This window comes from Balaenoptera acutorostrata, chromosome 3 (assembly GCF_949987535.1).
Source record: "Balaenoptera acutorostrata chromosome 3, mBalAcu1.1, whole genome shotgun sequence".
Taxonomy (NCBI): Eukaryota; Metazoa; Chordata; class Mammalia; order Artiodactyla; family Balaenopteridae; genus Balaenoptera; species Balaenoptera acutorostrata.
In genome coordinates this window covers 64,543,449-64,558,526 of record NC_080066.1, presented here as the reverse complement: position 1 = coordinate 64,558,526, position 15,078 = coordinate 64,543,449, and the positions used below count along the sequence as shown (strand labels likewise).

General features: G+C 37.7%; 1 protein-coding gene across 7 annotated transcripts in view; it reads left to right on the top strand.

The window, feature by feature from the left end:
• NEO1 (neogenin 1) overlaps positions 1–15,078 on the top strand; it is a 248,202-nt gene that overhangs the window by 76,119 nt on the left and 157,005 nt on the right. For all 7 annotated transcript variants that reach the window (XM_057543239.1, XM_057543244.1, XM_057543240.1 and 4 more), the window contains 2 exons: positions 745–1,020; positions 3,910–4,066. In XM_057543239.1, the coding sequence (XP_057399222.1) occupies positions 745–1,020; positions 3,910–4,066 (433 nt within the window). The remainder of the gene's footprint in view (positions 1–744; positions 1,021–3,909; positions 4,067–15,078) is intronic.

Below are 15,078 nucleotides of genomic sequence, written 5' to 3'. Positions count from 1 at the left end.
TTCATCCAACTTTCACTTACTAGTTTTAGCATCTATTCTTGATTCTTCCTGCATTAATGATCATTATCCCAGATTTAGCCAGAGGAAACTCCTTTTGATCTGACTTCTGTGTCCTTTTGATATGTCCCTGTTATTCTTTAGATACTTCCTTACTTTCTGTCACAAGATTTTCCAGACTCATATTGTTCTTTCCCTACTCCAGTCCTAAAATCAGCCATTTCTCCAAGCTGCATTAGTGGAGAATAGTATTTAGAAATCATGATTAGGTCACCATATGTACACATTGCTACTGAAGTGACATTGATTCTGGGCTCTCTGGACAGAGTTAGTATGTGTGTGTGTGTATCTGTAATAACTGTGTATGAAATGTATATATATTTTACGCATATACATTTATATCCAGATATACATCTATCTATATACATCTATAGTTTTATAAAACTGTTAAGTTTACACTGATACCTCTGTTCTAGTCCAATACCATGGGATTTATTCTACCCTTCTGCTTTTAATATTTGTACCTTGTTTCTTCAACTGTGAGGAATCTGACTCCAGTTATTCCTAGTACATTTATTTACTTGATCTGTATCCCTGTATGTAGCCAATTTCCTGACCCATGGACCTTCTTGACCCTGGTTCCACTACACATGTGGCCACACAGGCTGACTTGCTCCTGGTTCCTATGACTACATTTTAAAGTAATATTTAACTACTTTTTATTTTCTCGTTTTCTTTATTGTCTAGGTCTTCCAAGATTTTCCAGCCAACCAGAACCTTCTTCGGTTTATGTTGGGAACAGTGCGATTCTGAATTGTGAAGTTAATGCAGATTTGGTCCCATTTGTGAGGTGGGAACAGAACAGACAGCCTCTTCTTCTGGATGATAGACTTACCAAACTTCCAAGTGGAACACTAGTTATCAGCAACGCAACTGAAGGAGATGGGGGACTCTATCGCTGCATAGTTGAAAGTGGTGGGCCACCAAAGTATAGTGATGAAGTTGAATTAAAAGTTCTTCCAGGTATTAGTTTATTATCAGCACTGATGGTTTTATGTTTATTAACGGATAAAAATTGTTCTGTTAGAATTTTTTTTAATAAACACTGTTAACAGGTGTGGGGTGAGATATTAATGTCAGCATAAAGAGTTTCAGTTTCTTACAGGGAGAGAAAAGAAGAAAACATACCAGACAGATTTTTAGCAAATGTGTTGGTCAGTAAAAATTTACCAAGCAATAATGTTCAGTATCCGTGGCGTTCTTCGTGGCCAAAGGAACATTAGCTCTGTGTCTTTTGTCAAACCTCTATCTTCTGCTCTCTCCCCCAATAGCATACTTTTTATAGTTCTCTTACCTCCCTGTAATAGGGTTGTTTTTATAGTTAAGTCTTTTTACTTATAAGAATCAGAGACTCAGGCTGGTTCATATAAGGGATGGGCAGAGTAGTAGCTGTTAGTACTGCATCTCTAGAGACACTGGTGAGCAAGAGTTCTTGAATCTTTGTGATGCTCCCCCATTTTAATGAACGCTTCTCTTTCTGTCTTTCCTTCTCTTTGTGGGTTCTCATTCTTTCTGCCCTTACTGGCTTTCCTCATAATCTGTTTTGTGCATCTTTTCTCAGCTCTGTAACTTCTGCTTTCTCATGACGTCCTCTCACTTGTGGCTCATCATAGTCCCTCTACCCTCTTGGTGCTTCATGACCTTTCAGCTTCTATTCCCACTGCTACATGCCTGATTCTTTCCGTATTTCTCATTTCAAATCTGAGTTGGACCATCCCTACATTGTTTGGACAGTTTTTATATATAACCATTTTGTAGGCATGTTTTTAGCCTATGGATTGGCTTGCAGAGGGAGGCCAATGTTATCCAATGTTATGAGCAGCCACTCTTGAGAGTATTCCTAATGGGCCTTGAACTGATTTTTTAAAATGCGGTTTCTTTCTTTGTCATCATCGTTCTTGCCCTTATCATTCCTATCCCAGTGTATTCTCAGCTCAGCAGCCACAGTTATCTTTTAAGATGTTTATTAGATCATGTCACATCTCTGCGCAAAACCTCCTAATGGTTTCCCATCTCAGAGCAAATGTTAAAAGTCCTTGGCCTGTAAGGTTTTGTATAACCTTAATGCCACCTCCCTCCCCCATCTCTCTTCTTACATCTCATACCCTTCTCTCCCTCACTCTGTGATTGTTGCCACCTTATGTTTTTAGAACACTCCAAACATGCTCTTGCTTTAGGGTCTTTCTACTTGCCATTTTCTCTGCCTGGAATCCTCTTCCCTCAGATATCTCTGCCTGACTCACTGTCTTACCTCTCTGCTCAAATACCACTTTATCAGTGAAGCTTTCTTTGACCACTGTTTAAAACAAGTCTTCCTTTTGTGCCCCAGCGCTTTCTCCTTCCCCCTTCATTTTACTTGAGAACATATCACCATCTGACATACTGTATCTTTTATTTGTTGTCTCTCTCCCCTTATTAGTATGTAAGCTCAACTAGGGCAGGGAATTTTGTCTGCTGCCGAGAATGGTAACTGGCACATAGAAGCCAATAAATATTTGTACAGATTTGTTTGTTTTGATCAAAATTTGATTAATTCTAGGTAAATAGTTCAAGGTGAAAAAGAACTATTGCTATATAGCAATGTCTTCCTGCCTACTTCCTGACTTGCTTTTATGTGACAGAGGGCATATTTTTTTCTCTAAATCTGTGGTAGCAGTCAAGCAAATCCTAAAACCAGATTCAAGTAAATAAGATTCTTGGTGTCAAAAGGATGAGCCACCATGAAATATCTGAAACAAAAAGTACAGAATGTTTTGTTTACTTAAGGGAGAGCTATGCTTGTGAAGCATAGTCGTCTTGAATAATGCTGCAAACTGCTAATCTCCTGTAAAATTTTGGGGAAGACATTGTTCTTGGTGTGTTGGTTAGGAGGCTGGGATGGGTTGATGTCAGTAATAGAAGCATGTTTTGTGGTTGGTTACAGAGATGAGAGCAGTGTCAGCCTTCGAAGCAAGGGATTCCACCACTTAATGGCTGACTTTTAAAGGCATTGGTTAAACTCATTGGTTGGCTTTCAAAGGCATGTTCACTGAAGCGAGTTGTACTGAACTATTATACGGTGTTTACTTGTTACCATAGCTACAGAACTGTCATCTGTTGGTTACACAAGTTTAAAGCCAGCTCTGGTGGTTGTTACCATGGCTATAGAACATCTTTTTCTAAGAGTATGGGGATAAGAGTCTCTTTGCCTGAGAACAGTCTTTTTTCTCAAAACTTAACATTAGAAATATCACCCCCATCTAGTAGAGAACCCTATCTTCTACCCTATGCGTATGGCCTTTTCATATGCTCATAAGAGGGCAGCTGTATGAAGTGAATACATGTATAGTGGTAGCCTGTTAGTTGCACCATTATAAAATCAAAGGTTTGACAGTCTAAGTGAGAAAGTCAAAGCGATGAAGATCAAAGAGTTTCAGAAGTAACACACAGGTGTAGGGAAGGAAAAGAAACCACTTATGGTATCCCTGTGAGTGGGGAGGATACTGCTAAGGGTCCTGAGCTTGCTTAGTCTTTTTTCTATTTGTACCACTCATGAAGCATTTACTTTATGTTATCTTTTAAAATGAAGGGGATTCATGTCAGATCTCACTCAGGTGACCAGTAAGCACATTGAAAGCAGGAGTTATAACCTATACATCTTTAAGGCCCCCAGAGAGCCTAGCACAAAGTTTTGCACATGGAAATTATTAAGAAATGTTTGCTAATTTAAATGGAATTTTCTTGTCACTTTTGCTTAAACTATTTTGTTGTATAAAGCCACACAGACTGAATAGGAATTTGCCATTCTTTATCATTAAAGTGATAAAGTGCTTTCTTAATTATTGTCTTTTGTTTAATTTTTTTTTTTTTTAGATCCTGAGGTTACATCATCAAACTTGGTATTTTTGAAACAACCTTCTTCCTTAGTCAGAGTCATTGGTCAGAGTGCAGTGTTACCATGTGTTGCTTCGGGACTTCCTACTCCAACCATTAGATGGATGAAAAATGAGGAAGCACTTGACACAGAAAGGTAAAAATGTCTGCCTAAAAGCCTTTTCAGCCTTAGTGTGAGACTTGGTCTGATCTTATTTGGGACTATTGATTAACTTTAAAATGATTATATCTTTCATTTTTATTTAACTACATCATGATGCTCATTTATCATTCTTGAAATATGTTTATATTGCTGTATATGATTAGGATGTTTAAAGAAAAAAATGCTTTTAAGATATTAAGGGATAATTATTCCATTGGTTTTTTTCTGAGCTGCAGTACACTTAAATTCAGGCCTTAGGACCTCCTTCCCTAAATTGTTGCAAGAGTTTCTGATCCTGACTACCTGAGACGTCTCACTTATTCTCATATGCATTTTGTCGATAGTAGTGTTTTCCTTTACTTAAACAGTAAAAGAAAAGGTATTCCTCATTCTTTTGTTTTTGCCTTTTAAAATCATACCAGCTTCCTTCTATGATCACAAATTTTTCATCTTACACACCAGCCTTTTCTGTTGACATCAACCACCCTGTCATCTCTCCCAACCCCCCTCATTACTTCCTTAGGTAATGGACACTTTTCTCAGTTGTATTCTGGTAAGAGAACTGAGGTGGTGGTGGTGGTGGTAGTTAGGTATATTTTGTTTACAAAACAAAGTCATTTTGTGCATTGTAGGATGTTTAGTAACATCCCTGGCCTTTGCCCATGAGATGCAATAGCACTCCCAAGCTGTGACAACCAAAAATGTTTCTAGATATTGCCAGATGTCTCTTGGGGAACAAAATTGTCCCCAGTTGAGAACCATTGTCCTAGAGCAGTGCTTTCCAATAGAAATGTGATGTAAGCCACATATATAATTTAAAAATTTCTAGTATATGTGCACTACTAAATATACTAATTTATACAGTGTACAGGTGAAAGGGAAATTTAGTTCTACCAAAACAGTGAAGTTTGTGTTTAATGCTGCTTCAACTTTTACATTTAAATAAAAAATTAAATAAAATTAATATTCTGTTCCTGAGTCAGTCTGGCCACATTTCAAGTGTCAGTAGCCATATGTGGCTAGTGGCTTTTGATTTGGACAGAGCAAGTATAGAGCTTCCCAGTTGAGTAATTTAAACTAAGCGATAATCTTAATTTGTGTCGTTCAGTAAACAAGACATGGAAAGGGATATCTGACTAGTCAGCTTGGTGATCAACCTTTACTGATCAGTGGGGATGCTAGAATACAATCAGATTGTTCCTCACATGTTCCATTAGCAAAACTGATAGTATCATCTTCAGTATCATCTGATTTCTTGCTGAACACCTATGCAGTCACCAACTTCTGCCTGTATTTTACTTCCTTTTTTCCCCACTCTTTTTCCCAGCTAAATATTATGCAAAGAATTTCTAAGACTTCAAGGGAATTATTTTAAACTTACTCTACCTGAAACATAAGGAACCTTAAAATAGGGGATACAAATTTCAAGCTCTTAGAGAAGAAATTTTAATTGGCTGCATGTTAGAACAAAGTATCAGGAATGGGAAAGCTGAGATAGGTTATTTTTAAAACTTTTATATTTTATAATCATAGAAGTACATTCTGAAGATAAATAATGATATAAGAGTTTGATTTCTTAGGTAAGAAATAAAAGTGAGAATTTCTGTGTTTCTCATTTGTTTATTCAGTAATTATTCAACAAATATTTATTGAATGCTGATTATGTTAGGCCCTATTCTAGCAGGGAATAGAGTAGTGAACCAAATAGAGGTTTTTGCTCTTACAGAGCTCATATTCCAGTGCTCAAGAGTCAGGCAATAATCATATGAACATATGAAATTTTAGTTTATGATAAGTGCTATGAAGAAAATTAAGACAAATTTAGTAATTTCCTAGTAATATTACTCTGAATTTTAAGGATAAATAGGAGACATAAGATTGAGTAGACTGTTTCCAACCTTGAGTTCTGTAGGCTTCTGAATACTTGGGTTATATGGTAGAAAAGTCTGAGAAGCATTGCTTTGATATATCACTGTCTCAGGAAGCTTCAGAAGAATATAAGAGCAGGACAGTGTTGATGTTGTTCACATTGATGTTTCCAGACCCTGGCACAGTGCTTGGCATATAATTGGGTAGGGATAGTGGTGACCAATATATTTTGATTGAATATCTGAATGTAGTATAGGAAAATGTAAGTAGGTGAATGGAACACAAGAGTGCTTCAGGTTAGATGCAGGTAATTACTCAAAATATCTCTGTTTCTCCCAGAGCCTTATGAGATATGTAGATGGACCTTAGTTAATAAATTGTTTAGATCTCAAATTAGAAAGAAATTTAGAAATTGAAAGAAAAAAGTGGCTAGAAATCCAGGTAGTAACTGGGCTGGCTCTAGTAAAAAAAAATCTTAAATTATTAGACATCCTTCTCTATCATTAATTTTATTTTAAATTTTATTTATTTATTTATTTATTTATTTTTGGCTGTGTTGGGTCTTCGTTTCTGTGAGTGGGCTTTCTCTAGTTGCGGCAAGCGGAGGCCACTCTTTATCGTGGTGCGTGGGCCTCTCACTGTCGCGGCCTCTCTTGTTGCGGAGCACAGGCTCCAGACACGCAGGCTCAGTAGTTGTGGCTCACGGGCCTAGTTGCTCCGCGGCATGTGGGATCTTCCCAGATCAGGGCTCGAACCCGTGTCCCCTGCATTAGCAGGCAGATTCTCAACCACTGCGCCACCAGGGAAGCCCTATCATTAATTTTAAGACCTCTTTGAAAATGAATATTTTAAAACATTTCCATGGCTTTTATAAATGTCTTAAGAATTGATATGTTTACTTAATCTTTTGATCAGATTTGTTCAGATCCAAACCAAACATAGGTATTGAAGTGGGGGTGGTGGTGGAAATGTATCCCATTAATTGAGTAGTTTTATTTGAAAGGGGGAGAATTTAGAAAACACAGATGCCAAAGTGCAAGGTGACTGACAGCAAAATGTAATTTAGTAATTAAATAATGTTATGTTTTAGTGGAATGATAGATTAGAACCCAGCTGCAAAAGAACAGGTTATAGTTATAAAGATGCTTAATGTTATTACAATTGACAATAGTAGAAAAATTAGAGTACTTAAAAAACAAGTAGAGGACTTCTATTTCTGGGAAGATTGAGTAGTATTTTTCTGTATTCTTCCTGCTAAATACAACTAAAAACTCTGGCCATTATATGTAAAACAAACATAAGAAGACTCTGAAAGGTGGAGAGAGGAAGATTGACTGGCTAGGGGCCTTTAGACCTAAGGAACACCATGATGGTGTGTTCCCTGGTTTTTGTTTTTTCCTCGTATGTCCCAGCTTGAGCTGAAGAAGCTGATAACTTGGAAACACCACTAGGCATAAACAGAAAAGCTCTACCAAAGGTGTACTCTCTCTAGCCAAAAGACCAGGAAAGAGGCAGCCTGGCAAGATTAAAAACTGTTAGACTATAATCACTCCCTACTCCAGCCAAACACCACATAAGAAGCTGTGGCTCCATCCTCTCCCATGCCAGCAAAGGCCAAGTGGGAGGCCTAGACTCCCACCCTCACCAGGTTGTAATGGGGTCTCCCATCCTCCCTGCTATATGGTGTCAGAGGCTAAGTAGAGAGCCAAGATTTTCATCCCAACTGGGAAGTATTGAGGCCCCCACCCCTGCTGTATCAGTGGAGACACACGGGGAGCCTGGACTTTTATCCCACCTGGCAATAAGAGACACTCCTTCCCAACTTCCCTTTTCCACTGGAGTGGTATCAGAGGAGGCCTGTGGAGAGTCAGGACTTTCAGCACCATGTAGCATCGACACCCTCTCTTCATGGTGTCATTGGATGCCATGTGGGGAACAGTAATGAGTTACTCTTACTGCACCCAGCCAGGGGGGGCAGTATCAGTGGAGGCCTGGTGAGGAGCCAGAACTCCCAACCCTGCTCAGGGGTAAAGAGGAGTCCCCTCTTCCCCCTCAGGTATCAGTGGAGACTGAGTGTAGAACCTGGACTTCTACCTCCACCTGACATAATGAGGTGGCACCTCCCCTTTCCTCTGGGTGTCAGAAGAAGCCAGCTGAAAACAAAAGGTTTAGTAAAATCCAGAGTCTCATAATATGATGCCCCAAATATCCAGATTTCAGTTGAAAATCACTTATTCATACCAAGAACAAGGAAAATCTCAAAAGAGAAAAGACAGTCAATTGATGCCAACACTGAGATGACAGGTCTTTGAATTACCTGACAGAGATTTTTAAAGCACCTTAGGTAGGTTTATTCCTAGGTATATTATTCTTTTTGGTGCAGTGATAAATGGGAGTGTTTCCTTAATTTCTCTTTCTGATTTTTCATTGTTAGTGTATAGGAATGCAAGAGATTTCTGTGCATTAATTTTGTATCCTGCTACATTCATTGATTAGCTCTAGTAGTTTTCTGGTGGCATCTTTAGGATTTTCTGTGTATAGTATCATGTCATCTGCAAACAGTGACAGTCTTACTTCTTTTCCAATTTGGATTCCTTTTATCTCTTTTTCTTCTCTGATTGCTGTGGCTGAAACTTCCAAAACTATGTTGAATAATAGTGGTGAGAGTGGGCACCCTTGTATTGTTCTGATCTTAGAGGAGGAAAAAGACGTGTATGCAGAAAACTGTAAGACACTGATGAAAGAAATCAAAGACAATACAAACAGATGGAAAGATATACCATGTTCTTGGATTGGAAGAATCAACATTGTGAAAATGACTATACTACCCAAAGCAATCTACAGATTCAGTGCAATCCCTATCAAATTACTGATGGCATTTTTCACAGAACTAGGACAAAAAATTTTACAATTCGTATGGAAACACAGAAGACCACGGATAGCCAAAGCAATCTTGAGAAAGAAAAATGGAGCTGGAGGGATCGGGCTCCTTGACTTCAGACTGTACTACAAAGCTACAGTAATCGAGACAGTATGGTACTGGCACAAAAAACAGAAATATAGATCAATGGAACAAGATAGAAAACCCAGAGACAAACCCACACACATATGGTCACCTTATCTTTGACAAAGGAGGCAAGAATATACAATAGAGAAAAGGCAGCCTCTTCAATAAGTGGTGCTGGGAAAACTGGACAGCTACATGTAAGAGAATAAAATTAGAACACTTCCTAACACCATACCCAAAAATAAACTCAAAATGGATTAAAGGCCTAAATGTAAGGTCAGACACTGTCACACTCTTAGAGGAAAACGTAGGCAGAACACTCTTTGACATAAACCACAGGAAGATCTTTTTTGACCCACTTCCTAGAGTAACGGAAATAAAAACAAAAATAAACAAATGGGACTTAATAAAATTTAAAAGCTTTTGCACAGCAAAGGAAACCATAAACAAGACAAAAGGACAACCCTCAGAATGGGAGAAGATATTGCAAATGAAACAACAAAGGATTAATCTCCAGAACATACAGGCAGCTCATGCAGCTCAGTATCGCAAAAACAACCCAATCCAAAAATGGGCGGAAAACCTAAATAAACATTTCTCCAAAGTAGACATACAGGTTGCCAACAAACACATGAAAAGATGCTAAACATAAATAATCATTAGAGAAATGCAAATCAAAACTACAATGAGGTATCACTTCACACCGGTCAGAATGGCCATCATCAAAAAATCTGCAAACAATAAATGCTGGAGAGGGTGCAGAGAAAAGGGTACCCTCTTGCACTGTTGGTGGGAATTTAAATTGATACAGCTACTATGGAGAACAGTATGGAGGTTCTTTAAGAAACTAAAAATAGAACTACCATATGACCCAGCAATCCCACTACTGGGCATATACCATAATTCAAAGAGTTACATGTACCACAGTGTTCACTGCAGCACTGTTTACAATAGCCAGGACACGGAAGCAACCTAAATGTCCATCGACAGATTAATGGATAAAGAAGATGTGGAACATATATACAATGGAATATTACTCAGCCATAGAAAGGAACGAAATTGAATTATTTGTAATGAGGTGGATGGACCTAGAGTCTGTCATACAGAGTGAAGTAAGTCAGAAAGATAAAACCAAATACTGTATGCTAACGCACATATATGGAATCTAAAAAAACGGTACTGATGAACCTAGTCACAGGGCAGGAATAAAGATGCAGACATAGAAATGGACTTGAGGACCCGGGGTGGGGGGGGCAGAGGGGAAGCTGGGATGAAGTGAAAGAGTAGCATTGACATATATACACTACCAAATGTGAAATGGATGGCTAGTGGGAAGCTGCTGCATAGCACAGGGAGATCAGCTTGATGCTTTGTGATGATCTACAGGGGTGGGATAGGGAGGGTGGGAGGGAGGCTCAAAGGAGGGGGATATGGGGATATATGTATACATATAGCTGATTCACTTTGTTGTACAGCAGAAACTAACACAACATTGTAAAGCAATTATACTCCAATATAAATGGAACTAAATGGAAAATTTTGAACAAAGACAGTAACCAAAATAAAGAAAACTCTATAGATGAGCTCAGCAAGAGACTGATGGGACAGAGGAAAGAATCAGTGGACTGGAAAAAAAAAAAAGGGAGAAGACACAAATGATCAGTATTAGGACTGAACCAGGAATGCCACTACAGACCCTGCAAACATCAAAAGGATAATAAGGGAATACTATACACAACTATACATCATGTAAGTTTGATGACTTAGACAAACCATTTCCTCTAAAACACAAACTACCACATCTAACCCAATATGAAATAGATAAATTGAGTAACCCTCTTACTCTTAAGTAGATTAAATTTGTAATTTTAAAACCCTCCCAAAAGTCTGCAAGTCCAGATAGTTTTATTGGAGAATTCTACCAGTGTTTAAAGAATTAAAACCAATTCTACACAATCTTTCCGGAAAATAGAAGAGAAGGAATTGAAGCTATTATTACCCTGATAACAAAACCAGAGAAAGATAGTACAAAAAGGAAACACAACAGACTAGTATCCCCCATGAATATGAACATAAAAATTCTTAACAAAATATTAGCAAATAGAATTCAGCAATAAATAAAAAGTTATATGTACTATAAGTGTGATTTGTTCCAGGGATGCAAGGCTGACTTAGTATCCCCGAATTAATCAGTACAATCCACCAGAATTAAAGAAAAAAAAAGAAAAACCTAAACCTGATCAGATTAATCAGTGGAGAAAAAGCTACTGACAAAATTCAACACCCATTCATTATGTTAAAAAAAAAAACCCTTAGAAAAATAACTTCAGAGCATCTACAAAAACCTACAACTAACATTACATACTAACAAACGACATACTAACAAACGACTTACTAACAAACGACATACTAACAAACGACAGTACTTCCCCATTGAGATGAGGAACCAGTTAAGGAAGTTCACCATCACAGTGCTGGAAGTTCTAGCCAGTTCAATAAGACAAAAAAAAAGGCATATAGATCAGAAAGGAAGATCAGAAAGGAAGATATATAATAGTCCCTATTTGCAGCTATGTTTATGTAGAAAATCCTAAGGAATCCACAAAACTTATAACTAAGAAGTGAGTTCAATAATGTCACAAGATACAAGATAAACATAAAAATCAATTGTATTTCTGTATTCTAGCAATGAACATGTGAACACAAATTGCAAATACAGTAGCATTTGCAGTCACTCACATCTTAAGTGTCAATTAACAAAACTTGCTAAATTTGTATACTAAAAACTATAAAATGCTAAAGAAAGAAATCAAAGAAGAGCTAAATAAATGGAGAGACATACCATGTCCATGGATTAGAAGACTCAGCATAGTAAAAATGTCAGTTCTCTTCAAATTTATATACAGGTTAACTCAATTCTTGTCAAAATCCCAATAAGATTTTTTGTAAATACAGATAAAATTATTCTAAAATTTATATGGAAAAGCAAAGGAACTAGAGTAGTTAAAACAGTTTTTGTTTTGTTTTGTTTTTTATTAATTTATTTATTTATTTTTGGCTGTTTTGGGTCTTCATTTCTGTGCGTGGGCTTTCTCTAGTTGCGGCAAGCGGGGGCCACTCTTCGTCGCGGTGCGTGGGCCTCTCACTATCGTGGCCTCTTGTTGTGGAGCACAGGCTCCAGACGCGCAGGCTCAGTAGTTGTGGCTCACGGGCCTAGTTGCTCTGCGGCATGTGGGATCTTCCTAGACCAGGGCTCGAACCCGTGTCCCCTGCATTAGCAGGCAGATTCTCAACCACTGCTCCACCAGGGAAGCCCAAAACAGTTTTTTTTTTAAGTGGGAAGAATCAGTCTATTTGATTTTAAGAATTACTATGTATCTACAGTAATCAAGACTATATGGTGTTTATGGAAAGATAGACCGATATATCAGTGGGATAAAATAGAGAATCCAGATATAGATCCATACAAAAATTTCCAACTAATTTTTGACAAAGATGCAAAAGCAATTCAGTGGAGGAAAAGTAGCCTTTTCAACAAATGCTACTGGAATAACTGGACACCCATCCATAGACAAAAACTTGAACCTCAAGCTGAGTCTCATACGTTATGTAAAAAATTAACTCAGAATAGATCATGGACCTAAATGTAAAATATGCAACATGAAATTTTAGAAAGGAAACATAAGAGAAAATCAGGATCAAGGCCTAGGCAAAGAGTTCTTAGATTTTACGCCAAAAGCACAATCTATAAAAGGAAAAATTGAAACTGGATTTCATCAAAATTAAAACCTTTTGCTCTGTGAAAGACCCTGTTAAGAGGATGAAAAGATAAGCTACAGAGTGGAGAAGATATTTGCAAACCACATCTCTAACAAAGGAGTATTATCTAAAATGTGTAAAGATGTCTCAAAACTCAGTATTAAAAAAAGCATATAATTGAATTAGAACATGGACAGAAGGTATGGATAGGTGGTTCACCAAAAAAGATGTACAGAGGGCAAATAAGCACAAGAAAAGTTGTTTAACGTCATTAGCTATTAAGGAACTGCAAATTAAGACTACAAGATATCACTACATACCTATCAGAATACTAAAATTTTTTAAAAAGTGACAATACCAAATGCTGTCAAATATGTGGAGAAACAGGATCACTCTGACATTGGTGGTAGGAATGTGAAATGGTACAGCCACTCTGAAAAACTGTTTGGCAGTTTCTGAAAAAATATGTTGCAACTGCCATATGACCTAACATTTTACATTCTTGGGCATTTATCCCATAGAAATGAACTTATGTTCACACAGAAACCTGTACGTGTATATTAATAGCAGCTTTATTCATAATAGCCCCAAACTAGAAACAACCCAGATGTCCTTCATTGAGTGAATGGTTAAACAAACGATGTCTATCCATACTATGGAATTACTCTTAAGCAATAAAAGGAATGATAATTGCAACAGTCTGGATGAATCTCCAGAGAATTATACTGAGTGGAAAAAGCCAATCCCCAGAGGTTACATATTGTATGACTATTTACGTAACATTCTTCTTGAAATGACAAAATTATTGAAATGGAGAACGGATTAGTGATTGCCAGGGGTTAATGAGGAGGTGGTAGAGGGAGGGAAGTGGGTGTGGCTGTATGTAAAAGGACAATATGAGGGATCCTTGTGGTGGTGGAAATGTCAGTCTCCTGGTAGTAGTTTTTGTTTGTTTGTTTATGTTTTTTGTTTGTTTTTTTAATCAGTCATCAGTTTTATACACATGGCTGTATACATGTCAATCCCAGTCGCCCAATTCAGCACACCACCATCCCCACCCCACCGCAGTTTTCCCCCCTTGGTGTCCATACATTTGTTCTCTACATCTGTGTCTCAACTTCTGCCCTGCAAACCGGTTCATCTGTACCATTTTTCTAGGTTCCACATACATACGTTAATATACGATATTTGTTTTTCTCTTTCTGACTTACTTCACTCTGTATGACGGTCTCTAGATCCATCCACGTCTCAACAAATGACTCAATTTCGTTCCTTTTTATGGCTGAGTAATATTCCATTGTATATATGTACCACAACTTCTTTATCCATTCGTCTGTTGATGGGCATTTAGGTTGCTTCCATGACCTGGCTATTGTAAATAGTGCTGCAATGAACATTCGGTGCATGTGTCTTTTTGAATTACGGTTTTCTCTGGGTATATGCCCAGTAGTGGGATTGCTGGGTCATGTGGTAATTCTATTTTTAGTTTTTTAAGGAACCTCCATAGTGGCTGTATCAATTTACATTCCCACCAACAGTGCAAGAGGGTTCCCTTTTCTCCACACCCTCTCCAGCATTTGTTGTTTGTAGATTTTCTGATGATGCCCATTCTAACTGGTGTGAGGTGATACCTCATTGTAGTTTTGATTTGCATTGCGCCACCAGGGAAGCCCCCTGGTTGTAGTTTTACTAGATGTTACTGTTGAGGGAAACTAGGTAAAGGGTACATGAGATCTCTTTGTATTATTTCTTAGTACTGCATGTGAGTCTACAGTTACCTCAAAATAAAAAGTTTAAAGAAAAAAAAAATGAGAGCATGTAAGATTAGCTTTCACCTACCCTTCCTTTCCTGCTGTTTTAGAGGAAGAGGGTGTGTAAGAAGTCCTTTTGTGCTCTCGATATTATTATTTTCCATTCTCTCCAGGGAAATGTCTATTTCTAATTTCCTGGCAAGTTCTTTTGGTATACCATTTTGTAGAATTACCATTTTTTATGTCTGTCTTTCCCACTCAGTTGCGTGACAGTACTGATTTTGTTTTTGTTCACTGCAGTATCCCAGCTGCTACCTGACATATATAGGCACACCAATAAATAATTGTTAAATGAACGATAATCCCTCTCCTTAACTTCATCATCCAGCTTTTTAAGAGTGGTCATTACTTTATGCCTTCTCTTTACCCCTGTTGTTACTGCCATAATTCATCCTCTTTAATTCTGAACCATTACACTAACTTTACAACTTCTAATCTTTTCCCTACTCCTCTTGTTTCCTCACTAAATCTGATCTTGTTATTGATCTGCTCAAAAGCCTTTCCCTTTTGCTAAAGAAACGTCTCCTGAGCATAGTGGTCCCCAACCTTTTTGGCACCAG